At 39.8% G+C, this 16,222-nt stretch overlaps 1 protein-coding gene and 1 long non-coding RNA gene across 2 annotated transcripts in view; one reads left to right on the forward strand and one right to left on the reverse strand.

Moving 5' to 3' along the window:
* Positions 1-429: 429 nt before the first annotated feature.
* On the reverse strand, positions 430-1,435 carry LOC125753934 (uncharacterized). The gene is made up of 2 exons (XR_007406888.1): positions 1,174-1,435; positions 430-902 (listed from the first exon to the last, which is right to left on the reverse strand). It is a non-coding gene; the product is annotated as an uncharacterized LOC125753934 (long non-coding RNA).
* Positions 1,436-1,548: 113 nt separating this feature from the next.
* The window catches only part of ENTPD7 (ectonucleoside triphosphate diphosphohydrolase 7), a 39,994-nt gene continuing 25,320 nt past the window's right edge, over positions 1,549-16,222 (forward strand). The window contains exons 1-3 of the mRNA XM_025466865.3: positions 1,549-1,675; positions 1,924-2,026; positions 3,141-3,323. Coding sequence (XP_025322650.1) covers positions 2,019-2,026; positions 3,141-3,323 — 191 coding nt within the window. The 5' untranslated portion in view covers positions 1,549-1,675; positions 1,924-2,018. The remainder of the gene's footprint in view (positions 1,676-1,923; positions 2,027-3,140; positions 3,324-16,222) is intronic.

Genomic DNA, 16,222 nt, shown 5'->3' on the forward strand with positions numbered 1-16,222 from the left:
TCGCCTTCTAACTCAGGACCAACCAGAGAAAGCCAAATATGCTCCCTACAAACAATCACATAAGATGCCCTGCTCCTCGTAAGCCCGCTGCCAGCTTCCCTATGCTAATACTCTCAAATCAGAGCACGAAGCCTCACGCCCTTTTTTTCCCCCACCAAAGTTAAGCTTTCCCACTCCACTAACAGTCTTTAGGTCTCTGCCAGATGTAAGTGGTTGACTGCCTTTTTATAGCAGGTGTAACAGCCTCTTTTGATCTCATTTGGGTGTTCTTCATTTATTTCCACATTCATTCACTTATTTACCATATATTAGCTGCACTGTATGTGCCAGACAGTGGAGGCAGATAGTCCCTGCCCTCCTGTTGACTGGGACAAACACATAAATTGTAATTCAATATGGTAAGTGAAAGAATAGGCACACATGACGGGGTTGTAGGTCAAATAAGGTTTTGTTTTTTTTAAGATTTATTTATTTATTTATTCATGATAGAGAGAGAGAGACAGAGACACAGGTAGAGGGAGAAGCAGGCTCCATGCAGGGAGCCCGACGCGGGGCTCCAGGATCGCGCCCTGGGCCAAAGGCAGGCGCCAAACCGCCGAGCCACCCAGGGATCCCGTCAAGTAAGGCTTTTAGGGGAGCTGACCTTTAAGCTAAGTGGTAAGGAATGAGTATGAATGAGTTGGCTTGGTTAAGAGGCCAGGAAGGATATTCAAGGCAGATGGAAGGGTAGAGGAGGCGGGATGCACAAAGCCTAAGAGTGCAGAAACCACAGACGTGCGCGGTTGAAGCCTAGCAAGGGAGATCCGGAGCAGCAGAAGATGCTGCAAGGGCGGGTCCTGGACCGCCACGTATACGCCACGTTCGTAAGGATCTGGACTTTATCCTGTCCACATGGCTCCCTCCTGGAAATGAGAGAAACGGCTGGTGTAAGCAACGAAGAAAAACATTACGGAAACACTACCTTTGTACGTATTACTGTAAGGTCCCGGAGGGCAGGGACACAGCGGCTCAGGTCTGGCACACAGTAGGCAAGTCAATCAATGAGTGCTGCACGAATAGATAGATGTAAGCGCTTCGGTATAAACATACTGTCCCCCATTGATGTTTCTCTAACAGGACAAGACAAGGAAGCCGGGGCGTAGTAAGTCTGGGAGGCTCCAGGAGGCTCAGTACCTCCTCCGACAGGTCGTGGGCAAGAGACGCACTTCTCCGCGGCCACTCCAAGACCCACGCACCGGGGCCGCTTAGTCCTGGAAGCGGCAGAGTAGCTCAGCAGCCGGCGGAGGCACCCGCGGAGAGGCTGCGCCCGCCATCTCTGGCCCCGCTCACCTGAGCGCCCCAGCCGGCCCGCGCGGGCGGAGCTACGGCACGACGCCCTTCCGGATTGGACGCGTTCGCGGTCCCGGGGCGGGCATTAGGGGCCGAGCGCTGTTGGGGATTGGCCACTCTGGAGAACGGACGTGAGGCCGACGGCGCTAGTTCGCCGGCGGCCCGGGCGGGGCGGAGGGCGGGCCCCTCTCTGCGGGCCTCCTGTCAGTCATTGGCTCCCTGTGGTTTCCTTGGGGACGTGGCGCCGCCGCCCGCCCGGGCCTCTTTCCGGCTGGGCTGGAGGCGGCGGAGAACCGCTCTGGACGCAGCAGAACGTCGCGGAGGGAGCCTGCGGGCCGCTGGACCTGTGAGTGCGAGCGCAGGAGGGCCGCGGGACTGGGAAAGGCGGGGAGGGGAAGTGGGAACCCCCACCCCGCCACCTGGGGAGCGCCAGTGCCTCGCGGACGCCCGGTTCCGCCGAGCTGGCTTAGCGTCAGCCGGGCCCTGGGAGCGAGAGCGCACACTTCTGGAGTGGGTGGGCGCCCTGGCCTTCCCTCGCAGGTCTCCTGGGGGCACTGCTGGAGGGAAGCCTGAAACCCCACGAACTCTTAACAGGCTGCAGACTTAGGAGATGCCTGAGACAAGGAGACCAGTTTCTCAGGGCAAAAAGAAAAGGAGGTGACAGGCACTGAGACCACTGAAGGGATCCCATGGCTAGGTAAGGCTGCACATTTTCTCCTCAGCTAGGGGCTCAGTTGGGGGTGAGGTAGGTGGAGGAGCCCCGGGAGGTTTTGACAAGTGAGGTTTGCCCTGGTGCTGCTTCTGGACTTTGCAGCTTTGTCGAATGGATGCAAAGACAATCAAAGTGACATTCCCCCCCCCCCCCCCCCCCCCCCGGAAGGCAGACAGAACTATAGTTTCTGGCTCATAACCCCAGGGTGGTGGAGTGAGTGCTTGCTCAGATTGGAAAAGTGCTAAAATGTAATGTTGTTTTCAGATTTCCATTTGAGTGAAGCCACCTGCTTTTCGAGGAGGTTGAACAAAGATTTTTTTTTTTTTTAAATGAACTTTGAAAATAGGCTGAGGTGCTTTTGAATGAATATGGAAAGTGAACTTCATAGTTGAATATGTGTATCTACACATTGTGATGGTCTGAAACTTTCAGAAAAGATTAATGTGACTCTACAGGTACCAAATGAACAGTTGTCAAATAGAGTAAGTGGGGAGAGATGCAAAACAGTAGGTACTGTATAAAACCAGAGGAATGGACATAAGCACATGTATGTTGTCATATATGGTATACATTTATGTTTGTGTCAACAGAATATCCCTGGGTAAATATGTAGAAACTGGGTACCAGTGGTTGCCTTTGAATGGGAAATGGTGGGTTAAGGCAAAAGACTCATTGTCCACTATATGTCCTTTTAAACTTTTTTTTTTTCCCTTACCAGGTGCATATAGTACCTACTAAAATATATTTTTTTTAATTAGTTGAATAAATACTCTCACTATCCAGTTTTTTGACATCATTCCTGGTGGGAATGTTGTAGTTGCTCTGATTCTTCAATGATAGGAGGTTGACTAGGGAGACTGGTGATCTTTTCGTAAACTGAGATTAATTCTTTGAATTACACCCCAAAGTGCAGACATTGGGAAAAGAGCAGATAAGGCTTTTCTGATTTATTTTCATGAACCATATAGGTTCTTTTCTAAAATTTGGGACTAAAACAACATTTGTAGACTTCTGGTGACATAAATGTTTGCCTTTATTAGGAGATTTTTCTACTAATCTGTAGAGATTTTTCTTACTAATAATGTTTGTCTCATTTCAGGATCAGTTTTTCCTACCTCTGCCCAGCCTCCTGGTACTTCACTGTGCCAACAGTAAGCCCATTTCCCCGTCAGCGGGTGGCATTCCTAGGACTCTTCTTCGTATCCTGTCTCCTATTACTTATGTTAATAATGGACTTTCGACATTGGGGTGCTTCATTACCACGAGATAGGCAATATGAAAGGTGAGTAAGCTTTAGATCACTTTAATCAGACTTGGCATTTAAGTCATAAATATTTTGACATTTAACACACTACTACCTTTGACCCTTTTAAGGAACACTGCACTTTTATTAGTAAAATTGCAAGCCACTTATTACATAAAGATCTTAAGCCCTATTTTGGCAATGTTCACTTTTGATTTAGGAATGCTGTTGGTGCATTTTAACCATGAAAGCCATCTTTTTATATTCTTGTTTGGTAGGCTGATTTATTGGATGCATAAATGTTTAGCATTGTTATGTATTCTTGATGATTTAACCCTTTTATCATTATTAAATGACACTTTTTATCCTTCATTCTTTGCTCTGAAATCTAGTCTGATATTAATATATTTTCTTCAGCTTTCTTTTGATTAGTGTTATCATTATAAATGTTTTCTTATCCTTATAATTTTAGCCTTTATGTCTTTATTTTTTATATCCAGTCTTTTTATAAGTAACTGCTTTTTATCCAGTCTGATGATGTCTGCCTTTAATTTGAAGTGTTCAGGCCATTTACATTTCATGTGATTATTGATTATGCTTGGTTTTAAATCTGTTTTGCTATTTGTTTTTTGCTTGTCACATCTGTTCATTGTTTGCTTTTCCTCTTTCTCTCCCTTCCTTTGAATTGAGTACATTTTTAATATTCCATTTCATCTCTTGTTGGTTTAGTAGATATAACTCTGGGTTTTAAAATTTTTTTCTCTTTCTTTTTTTAGTGGTTGCTTTAGGGTTTAAGGTTTATAGTATACATCTTTAACTGATCATAGTCTACCTTTAAGTAATATAATTCCTCTTCCTGTGTGCCTCTTTACCTCTTTCCCTGGGCCTTTGTACTATTGTTATTATATGTTTTCCTTCTACTTATATATAAACTCCACCATATATAGTTGTTATTTTTGCTTTAAACATTTGTCTTTCAAAGAGATTTAAAAAATAAGAAAGAAAGTTTGGTATATTTACCATTTCTGGGCCTTTTCATTCCTTTGTACTATAGTTCAGATTTCCATTTGGTATAATGTTCATTTTGCCTAAAGGACTTCCTTTAACATTACTGGTAGTGTGAGTTTGTGGTTGGTGAATTCTTTCAACTGTAATGACCAAAAACGTCATTTTGCTTTCCTTTGAAAATATTCATTGGGTATGGAGCTCTAGGTTGATTTTTTTTTTCTTCTAGTACTCTAGAAATGATGCTTCACTGTCTTCTGAATTGCATTTTTGCTGAGGCGAAGTCTACTGTAATTTTTAAATCTTCTCTGTATAGCATGTGTCTTTCCTCTGGCTGCCTTTTACACTTTACACTGGTTTTAAGCAATTTGATTATAATGTGCCTTGGTATAGTTTTCTTCATGAGTCTTTTGCTTGTGATTTGTTGATTCTTGAATCTATGGATTTATACTTTTTAATCAAATTCAGAAAATTTTTGACCATTATTTCTTCAAATATTTTTATCTTCTTTCACTTCTCCTTCAGTGTCTCCAGTCACAAATATATTAAACCACGTAAAGTTTTCTCACAACTTATTCATTTTTTTTCCAGTCTTTTTTTTTTCTTTCTGTGTTTCTTTCTGGATATTTTATATTGCTGTGCCTTCCAGTGCATTAGTAATTTCTTCTATAAAGTCTAATCTACTATTAATTCCATCCAGTGAGAGTTGAATACCTTTTTTTTTTTTTTTTACAGAAAATATATCTGATTTATTTAATATAGTTTTAATGCCTTACTAGTTGCATAGACGATCTGTATTCTTTTATTAGAGTGATTCATTTTGCTATTGTTTTTTGAGGTTAATTTCTGATTAGGCTACAGAATAAAATGATGTCATATAGTGACTTTCTCCTTGTTGCTTCTTCAGACAGTATCAGGAGGCTTTGGGCTGCAAGCGATGGTCAAAGTGACTTAAATAATAAAGTTACTGGCTCACATAACCAGAAGTCCAGGTGTAAAGGGACCATTAAGTTCAACATTGGCTATCAGGATGAGAATCTCTGTCTCTGTTTTGTACAGTGTCAGCTTACTGAGAGGTTGCAATATAGCAGCCAGTAGCAACTAGGGCTACCTGCATCCACACTAATCTCCTGCAGGAGAGAAAGAGGCCTTTTATGCTCTTGTGTAAGAATGAAGAGGGTCCTTCCTGGAAATCTCCAGCAGCCCTTTTCTTCAGTCTTTTCTGGTCAGAATTGAGACACATGACCACTTCCCTTAATATTTCTGGGTTGTTCTGCCCCAGATTTTCTCATTTCCACTTCACTTTGATTATTCGTTCATTCATTCAGCAAGCATTTATTGAGCAACCACTATGTGCTGCATATTATTGAGCACCAGGACATGGAAAATTTGATACCTTTTCTCAAGAAGTTTGTATTTCCAACCTTTCCTCTCCTGCAGCACCACTATTCATTTGTATCTATTTTTCTTTTCTTTTCTTTTCTTTTCTTTTCTTTTCTTTTCTTTTCTTTTCTTTTCTTTTCTTTTCTTTTCTTCTTTGGAAGGAACATTTGTTTAGATGAATATAGTTGTCAACAATTGGCCATAAATAAGCAGCCTGTTAGCTTCAGGGAATTAAGTCCATAATTTGAAGGTTTTTGAATGCTTATTGAGATTTTCTTGACACACCTGAGCACAGTTTTCCACTGGAAGACAGCATGATCTAATTAGGAAATTCTATGTAGGTTAATATGGCTAGAGTAAAGACTGTTAGGGAGTAAGTGGTGAGCTGTGTGGCTGGAAAGGTAAGTCAGACTGAGCCCATTAAGTCATTTGAGGGGGTGGGGGTTAGGTATTATCTTAAGGGCAGAGGAAAGGCTTTGAAGAATGATTATGATTGGAATTGCTTTTTTTTTTTTTTTTTTTTTTTTTTTTAATGATAGTCACACAGAGAGAGAGAGAGAGGGGCAGAGACACAGGCAGAGGGAGAAGCAGGCTCCATGCACCGGAAGCCTGACGTGGGATTCGATCCCGGGTCTCCAGGATCATGCCCTGGGCCAAAGGCAGGCGCTAAACCGCTGCGCCACCCAGGAATCCCTGGAATTGCTTTTTAAAGAAAGCTCACTTTGTTGGCATTGTAGAGAATGAATTGGAGGGGAATAAACATGAAAGGAGGGAGATGGATTGGAATACTCCAATAGAGATATGATGGTCGCCTGAATTTGGGTGGAAGCAATGACAATGGAGAGGACAATGGAGAGAAGTAAATGCATTTGAAGGATATGTGAGAGGTAGAGTGATCTGATAGTTCTTGTCTACTGCTATACCCCAAGTGGTCAGATCAGATAAATACTTAAGTTAGATTAATTGCAACAAGTTGGCTGCAGAGCTAAGTGGCACACTGTGGCTGTGTGGTTACCTTACCAAAGTCTTGACAACTTGTGGTGCTCTGGTCCAGCAATCAGCAGCTATATAGCCTAGAGCTCCTAGTCTTTAATGAAAGGTTATGTGCATATTGCCACAAATTACTATATCATTACATTTCACTAATGGCAGCCCCTGTGAGTCATTTCAGAAGCAAACTTTCATTGAGAACTTGCTGTGTGCTTGACACTGTTGTAGATACTAAAGTACAAAGATGAATAAAACGTGGCTCCTGAACTCATGGAGTTTATAATCTGGTTAGTAAGGCAGATATGAAGGAAGAATTCTTTCCCAATGAGATAAAAAAACTTATATATATAACTCTGTAGAATCCAGAACTGTACATAGTCAACAATCAGGAACAAAGTTAAGAGTCAGAAATTAATCAGAAGAGGTCCATGAGTAACTAAAGTTGACATCACTAAGTTCATGAACTAAAAGCTCATGTACTTTACTGATAAGATAGACTTTTGCATAGAACCTATTTGCTTTTATGTTATACACTATTAATTAGCTTGGTTTTCTCTTAGAACACAGCAGATAAACAGCAAATTAGATGATGGTAGTAAGAAGCCTATGCTGGTCATTAATGTGGGCACACCGATGATAATAGTCAATAAATAATATGCTGGCATCTTGACAGTGAGGCAGGAGAGAGGAAATTTGTTAAAAGTGAACTTAATCACTCAAAATTTCCACAGGCCATTTCTGTAGTATTAAATAGCTCTACACATTTTGTTAAAACTTTTATTGCAAGTCTAATAAGTTTTATTAATGATGACCTTAAAATACTGGTTTTCAACTTTTGTGTATCTGAATCATTTGGAGGCCTTTAAAAAAATGCAAATAATTGAACCTCTTCTAAAGATGATTCTAATATGCAGCCTAAGTTGAGAACATTGCTCTAAGGTTCAGTTATACCTATTTGGGGAGGAGGTATTATGGTATAGGGGTAAAATGATTGATTTTAGAGCTAGACAGCCCATCATTTAATAGTTGGGTGATCTTGGGCAGGTCTTTTATTCTGGAATGTCATTTTCTTTATGTATAAAGTAGAGGTACAAATTTTGTAGTTTTGTCATTTGAATTAAAAGAGAAAAGCATCTAGAACTGCCTAGGGTGACATGGAGGTTATTAGTCTTATTATTTGAAATAATCTTGATTTTTCTGTTCTCTAATTCCATTTTCTGCCCTGTAGCTAACCACTGAAGATAATGGTCAGTATTATCTGCATTTGAATTTTTCCTTCCAGAATTTTTTTTCCTGGCTGCTGCTATTGCTTAAACACTGGTGAGCACTAGTTGATGATAAGATGATTAAGCAAATAATTAGGAATTGATGGAAACACTAGTTAAATAGCTTATAAAAAGGACAAATGCTTATGGTTGTGATTTTTTGTATTATATACATATAATATAGTCATATTATTCCAACTTAAATTGTTCTAGTTTGCATGATGAAATTATATAATATAAATACCATATATTGGAAAAAATATTTGAATTTTTTCAGCCATTAGTGGAACTTAGCATATCTCTTCTGAGGTGACATGATGCAGGATTTTAGAAGCCTGCATGATGGTAGTAGTTTCAAAACTGAAGAGTTGTTGTATTTGTTTGTTTGTTATGAACATGTACTCACCTTACTTTAGGAAGGAGAAAGCAGGAGGTTTGCATCAGAAATAGAATTTAAGAAATAGATTTAGAGAGTGATGGGGTATCAGTAAGGATAGAATCCAGAGCTGTTTTTAATAGACTTAATTTTTTTCTTTAAGAATGTATTTATTTATTCATGAGAGACACAGAGAGGCAGAGAATAGGGAGGAAGGAAGAGGAAGAGGGAAGAGGGAGAAGAGGGAGAAGCAGGTTCCCTGCGAGGATCTGGATGCGGGACCCGCAGGACCCCGGGATCAGGACCTGAGCCAAAGGCAGACGCTCAACCACTGAGCCACCCAGGTGTCTCTTTTTTTTTTTAGACTTAATTTTTTAGAGTAGCTAAATTGAGCAGAAGTACAGAGGTTTCCCAGATACACTCTACCCCTACATGCATAGCAAAGCTATTTTTAAGAATTTTTCTTAGATGTGTGTTTTAATCAACTATTTTTCTGGCATGTGCCACATAAGTAATGCTCCAATAATTTAATCAGACTTAATACATATTTTACATGTATTTATTCATTCATCTATTCACTTATTTCAACAAATACTATTGTCTACACTGTGGTATCTAACAGGGTAGCCACTTGTCACAATGGCTATTTAAATTTAAATTAATTAAAATAAAGTCAGTTCCTCACTTGTACTGGTCACATTTCAGCAGCCCACTGGCCACATGCCATTGGACAGATGGGAAATATTTCAATTGTAACAGAAAGTTCTGTTGGAAAGTTTTAGCCCTGGATGCTAGGTAAATTGTTAAAATTTATTAATATTTTTTTAAAGATTTTATTTATTTATTCATGAGAGACACAGAGAGAGAGAGGCAGAGACATAGGCAGAGGGAGGAGAAGCAGACTCCATGCAAGGAGCCCAGTGCGAGACTCGATTCCAGGACCTGGGATCATGCCCTGAACTGAAGACAGATTGCTCAACCACTAAGCCACCCAGGCGTCCTTATAATTTTTAATATAGGGACACTTTTAGCACATATATATAGTGTAAGACAAATGGTAGACGGTTCTTATTTAAATGCTCTATATATTCAGTCCATTTCTTCTTAACCTTAATGTTTAGGATTACCTTTTTGTAGCCTCACTATGGTCTTCATTAAAGAGGAAATTTTTTTCTGGTTGACAATCGTTCTGAAGAATTTTTTTGGTAGCTACTGAAAGGTAGTGCCGGGGCACCGGGGTGGCTCAGTCATTTAAGCATCTGATTCTTGATTTTGGCTCAGGTCATGATCTCAGGGTTGTGAGATTGAGCCCTGCATCAGGTTCTGCAATGGGTGTGGAACCTGCTTAAGATTCTCTCTTGGGGTGCCTTGGATTGGCTTGGTTGGTTAAGCAGCTACCTTCAGCTCAGGTCATGATCCCAGGATCCTGGAATTGAGCCCACGTGGGGTTACCTGCTCAGTGGGGAGTCTGCTTCTCCCTCTCTCTCTCTCTCTCCCCCTCTCCCCTGCTAATGCTCTCTGTCTCACACACTCTCTTTCTCAAATAAATAAATAAATAAATAAAATCTTAAAAAAAAATCCCTCTCCTTCCCTCTGCCAAAAGAAAGGTGGTGCCTTCATGTTTGTTTACCATCTGGGTACAAGTGTGAACGAGAGGTTTTGCATCAGCAGTGGGCTCAGTACTGGGCTTCCTTAGGAGTTTCAGTTCTGTTTAAAGCAAGTGGAAAAGAGACAGTACTTTTGGTTAGGATAAAATGATAAACTTTAAGATATGCAGATGAAATTACAGCTTTTTGTGTATAATAGAACAATTCAGAGATTTTTTTTTTTCCTGGTGAAATTGAAAGCATTTTCTTGCATTTATTGACATTTATTCATTTATTCAGTTACTTATCCTTTAGTGCTATTTATAGTATTTATAAGCAGACCTTTAAATTATAAGTGTTCCTGACTGCTTTGATTAATCTTGTTAGGAGTTAAGCAATAACCTTCAAGATGCTTTCCTGGGCATGTATTACCATCATCAGTCATGCACAGCTACCTTTCCTATAATGTCATTATATTTGGTTCTGAGCCTTGAATGGAGTTGAGAGTATGATGACATTCAGCAAAAAGCTAGTAGTTCCATACTGTTGGGAGCCACTTTAATGGACTTTTGACGTGTGGCTGAGTTCTGTTTGAACTGTAGAAGTGGTATAATTAGTGTTGATTTTGTAAGCTCGGTAATGGTTTGGTCAGTTACTGCCCTAATGCTGTTAATATTTTCAGAATAATGGCAGTGAAAGCTGCTGTCTTCCACTTTTACCTTGGGTGATGTATATGTGAGTAACTTTCTTTTCATTGACCCAGCAGTGATTAGAGGGAAATCAGGTTTCTCAATTAGAAACTGTGTATGTATGTAGGAGGTTAAATATGTGTGATAGTGAATCAGATCTCTCCTGGGAAAATGGATGTAAGGGATACCAAAGCCTTTGGAACTTTTCTCTTGGATTTTAGGTTCTCTTTAGGGATTAATGTAGCATAATGTCAGCAAAGCAGAAGAGTCCAGCAATGCAAGTAATTGATCATGATAGCTAAGGCCAGGACTGCAGATCACAAATGAAAACATCCAAGAGAGGACCATTGATCCACTCATGTCAGAAATCTAGACAGAGGAAGACCTTCAGATGTTTGCAAAGTGTAAGAAGCTTGATTAGATCATAAGAGGTCAAAGTTTCAGAAAGAGGTGATACTATTATTTCCCAAAGGGAAAAATTATTCTTCATTTACTCATTAGTATGCATGATAAGAAAAACAGAGACTTCAGCAACCATTGAGCAAAGGCTCAAGTGGGAAGTGTAACATAAATGCTGTCTGGTGCTAGCTTTCTCCCTTGTGTTCAAAGGTCAGTTGACAGTTTTTTTGTCAATGCACACATGGAGGCCTCTAAGAGAAGAGAAAGCAAAGTTGAGTTACACCCAAATTAGAGTTGCTTATCTTGACAGGAGCCTGGGAGGATGACAGGATACTTTTTGAAAAGCTCCATTGGAGCTTTCTGAGAAGGAGATCAATTAGTTTTGAGTATGTATAGCTAGATAGCTAACAAACACATAGAGGAGTTAACAAATGCACAGCTCTATATTATGAGCTCTAGGACCAAACCAGTCAGTATTGGTTGATACATATCAGAGAAATATGAGGAACACTGTGACGTTTGGAGATAGCAGATGAGGTGTTTGTGCTTGAGAAACGATAGTCTTAAGTGCAGAAGTGGAACAAAAATATGCAGGAAATCTTAGGGGCTTATACTGGAATATAAACAAACTGCTTAAAGGGAATAATGGCACTCCACTTTTTAAAACAGAAGGAAGAGGCCTTTCTAAAATCATTGTGAATATAGGGACACCTGAATGACTCAGCAGTTGAGCATCTGTCTTTGGCTCAGGGCGTGATCTCGGGGTCCAGGATCAAGTCCCACATTGGGCTCCCTGGGAGGAGTCTGCTTCTCCCTCTGCCTTTGTCTCTGCCTCTCTCTTTGTGTCTGTCTCTCTTGAATGAATAAGTAAAATCTTAAAAAATCATTGTGAATATCACAAGAGTCAGCATTGTTGAGTGGAGGGTTCTTAAGGACTGGAAGCCATGTCAAAGAAGGGAAGGGGGAGGAATAGGTCGAGAAGCAGACGGATGTTCCAGAAAAAAAGAAGGTCACATTAGAGCAGCAGTTGTCCAAGTGTTTACTGACACTTAGGAGTTCCTGAGGCCCTTTCATGGGGTCTATAGAGTCAAGATGAGGCCAAAACTGTTTTCATAATACTACTAAGATGTTAATCACTCCTTTTTTAATTGCTAAGAATATATGTATATATGTATAAATACATAAAATTTGCCATCTCAACCACTTTTAAGTATACAATTCAGTAGCGTTAACTATATTCACATTGTTATTCGACCAATCTCCAGAACGTTTTCATCTTCCAAATCTGAACTCTATAACCATTGAACAACACTCCCCTTTTTTCTCTCTCCAAGCCAACCCCTGTAACCACTGTCCTATTTTCTGTTTTGATGAATATGGCAGCTTTATATCTCTCATATAAGTGGAACCAGGTAGTACTTGTCTTTTTGTAACTGGCTTATTTTACTTAGCATGATATCAAGGTTCACCCATGCTGTAGCAAATAACAAAGTTTCCTTCTCTTTTAAGGCTGAATGATATTCCATTTTATGTATATACCACATTTTGTTTATTCATCTTCCTGTGGATATTTAAGTTGTTTCTACTTCTTGGCTATTGTGATGTTTCTTTGCCCTTTACACTGAATTGGCATTTATACTAGTGATGCAAAGCAATGGGTAGGTAAAACTGTAGGTACCTTAGCACAAGTCAAGATGGAGGCACCAAATTATACTATTAGTAGTTGTAGTCATCACTGTCACATAGTTGTAATGTGAAAAAGAATTCCAGTTCCATTTAAGAATATCGTTTTCATATTCTGTGTGACAAAATTGGAAATATGCACTTCTGTTGCACCCTGAAGTTGTCTTGAGCAAAAGCCCTTAGGCAGTTGTTTGGGTTATGAGCTGCTTTTATCATGGAATATTGTTTTTACTTGAAAGAATGACTGCCAGATGGGATTCCTGGGTGGCTCAGCCGTTTAGCGCCTGCCTTCGGCCCAGGGCATGATCTTGGAGACCTGGGATCAAGTCCCACCTTGGGCTCCCTGCATGGAGCCTGCTTCTCCCTCTGCTTGTGTCTCTGCCTCTCTTTCTCTCTCTCTTTCTCTCTGTGTGTGTGTATCTCTCATGAATAAATAAATAAAATCTTTAAAAAAAAAAAGTGACTGCCAGAAAAACTATGGTTTTCAGACTTGGGTATTTTGTAGATATATTCTTGAATATGAATGAAGTAAAAGCCTGTTACTCTAAGGAAGACAACTGTCAGTGTTGTCAATGATAAAATGTGAAGTTTAAACTGAAAATTAGCAGCTTGGAAAATTTGTATCTTCCACTATGAGTTTGCTAGCTTCTCAATACTTAAAAGACCTTTTTTGATAATATTGGTAGTGATACTATGAATGTGTGGGTGGGTCTTTTTTTTTAAATATTGTAGAATGAAATGAAATGTGTTCCTGTTAGGAAGATTTGCAAATCTCATTAAACCAGTATTTTCCAGTATAGGATGTTACAAAATTATGCAGGGATAAAAGCCATTCAAAGTGCAAAATAGACTGATGGTTAACGATACAGAGTATGAAAGGATACTCTTTTAGATAGGAATTTTTTAAAAAATATTTTATTTATTTATTTGAAAAAACATGAGAGAAAGCACAAACACAGGGCAGAGGGAGAGGGAGAAGCAGGCTCCCTGCTCAGCAGTGGAACTTTATCCCAGGAACCTGACTGAGATCATGACCCCAGCCAAAGGGAGACATTTAACCCACTGAGCCACCAAGGTGCCTGGATTTTAGATTTCACATCGCAACTAACCTTTAAAAAACTTCACTTGTTGAGTTTTAGGGTAGTATGAAAGAAGAATATGCACAGTGGGGATCCCTGGGTGGCGCAGTGGTTTGGCGCCTGCCTTTGGCCCGGGCGCGATCCTGGAGACCCGGGATCGAATCCCACATCGGGCTCCCGGTGCATGGAGCCTGCTTCTCCCTCTGCCTGTGTCTCTGCCTCTCTCTCTCTCTCTCTCTCTCTATGACTATCATAAATAAATAAATAAATAAAAATAAAAAAAAATATGCACAGTGATCTAAATGGGCTGTTAAAATACTCCTTTCTTTCTTTTTTTAAAATTTTATTTATTCATGAGAGACATAGAGAAGCAGAGACATAGGCAGTGTGTAATGGGTTTATTGTTATATCTAAATTAACAAAAAACAATTTTTGTTAGAAACATTTCTAACATTGTAAATATAAATAGATGTAACCCTCATATACAAAAGCTCTTTTGGAATCAATAATCTTTAAGAATGTAAAGGGATACTGAACCCCAAAAGTTTGAGAACCAATGTACTGGAGAAAAGTTATTCATTAAGCAGGAGGGAATGGGATCTGGAATCTAGTGAGAAAACTAGAGGGGAAGGTCTTTAGAGAGGGAAAGCAGAGAAAGATATGTGAAGTAGAAAGATTGCTATGATGAGAAATGAAGTCATTTTGGGCAAGAGATGGTTTTTCTTGCCTACTTTTTATGTATGGCATCCTATGAGGTCAGTATTTGCAGTTCTGTAACTTGAACCCAGATGGCTTCCTACCTTTCATGTGGTAGCAGTGAGCTTTTATATGAGTTGACTTGTGGATTATAAGACAGTTCAGCCCAGTCATTTGATTAGAATAGGTTAGTATGTGGTGGAACAGAGTCTTCGGGACTGTGAACTTACTAGAGTGTAACAGATTTTTACCACCTGCTTCATTTCCCATAACTCACTCTCATGTTGGATCCAGAAAAAGGTTCTACCTGACTCTATTCTATGTAATAATTTACAGCATTTGATTGGAGTTCAAATATATGTTCTTCTCTCACTTAGCATTGTGGAATAGGAAAGGTACTTAGCTCTTCTTTTTTATATTTCCAAACTGTTTTTACAGCTCCTCTATTCATCAAGTTTGCTTTTTTCTGTCTAGAGTAGGGAACTTTATGGTCACATACCAATGTGAAATCACCAGTAAACATGGGCTAGATTGTCCTGAGGGGTAGGACATGTGGCTTATTGTCTGATCAGAGGTAGATTTCCTGCAGAGCTAATGATACCTGCACTTCAAGGCCCCAAACATTTGTGGGCCCCTTTCATATTTGTAACATTGAATCTTTCTTCAAAAAAGAAAGATTCAATGGTTAAAGAAATCCCCCCCCCCCCCCCTTCCCTAATGGCATTAGCTTCAGGCTTCACAAAACCTGTTACTGAAGAGTTCTGTGTAATGGTCTAGGGGATCTAGGGATTAGCTCTAAATACAGTGCTGGGTGACTAGGGCTGATATAAGGAAGGGAGTTTAGCTGTGATACTTGAAAAAATTCACAGCATTGCTTTCAGAACATTTATTCAAGTATTAGTTCAACTTACAGTAATACTTAAATTTAAAACAGTTTACAGGACAACATTTTAATCTGTCTGCCATGCAGACATTTTATTTATGTATTCTTAGCACTGAGAAAGAGCTCTTTTTCTAAGTAATAAGCTAAAAGCCATTCTCACTGAGCTCCTCTTCAAGTGAATGAAGCCTTTGAAGAGGAGTCAGCATGTGCTCACTTCAGCATATACTGAAGAGGAGTCAGCAATGTTTGTACTTTTCACACCCTCAGGTTCTGAGTGAACTTCAATGTTTATAAAGCCTCAGGGCTCAGGAGCATTTTAACAACTCTTAGCTTTCTTTTCTTCTCCATAGAGTCTCCTACTATTTGCTCTCCCAGTAATGATCACATAACAATAAGAGCAGTGGCAGCACAGCACTGTGCTAATTACCCAGCTTCTGTTGTCTCTCTGAGGGTAGAGACTCAAGATTCTTATTTTACAGATGAGGAACAGTCATGGGGGGGATGGAATAATTGCCTGGTGGGCATTAAGGAGGGCAGGAGATGTCACAGAGCACTGGGTATTAAAAGCAACTGATAAATTATTGAACGCTACATCTATGTATTATAGGTTGGCTAATTGAGTTTATTTTTTTAAATAAATTATTTTTATTTTATTTATTTATTCATAAGAGACAGAGAGGCAGAGACACAGACAGAGAGGGAAGCAGGCTCCCCTTGGGGAGCCCAATATGGGACTCTATCCCAGAACCCCAGGATTAGGCCCTGAGCCTAAGGCAGGCGCTTAACTGCTGAGCCACCCAGGCGTCCCTTACTGTTATTATTTATACATATTTTATAAACATTCTTTTTATGACCACAAAATAGTTTAAAAGATTATAGAGAAGCATAATTATTGCATTTATGA

This window comes from Canis lupus, chromosome 28 (assembly GCF_003254725.2).
Source record: "Canis lupus dingo isolate Sandy chromosome 28, ASM325472v2, whole genome shotgun sequence".
Taxonomy (NCBI): domain Eukaryota; kingdom Metazoa; phylum Chordata; class Mammalia; order Carnivora; family Canidae; genus Canis; species Canis lupus.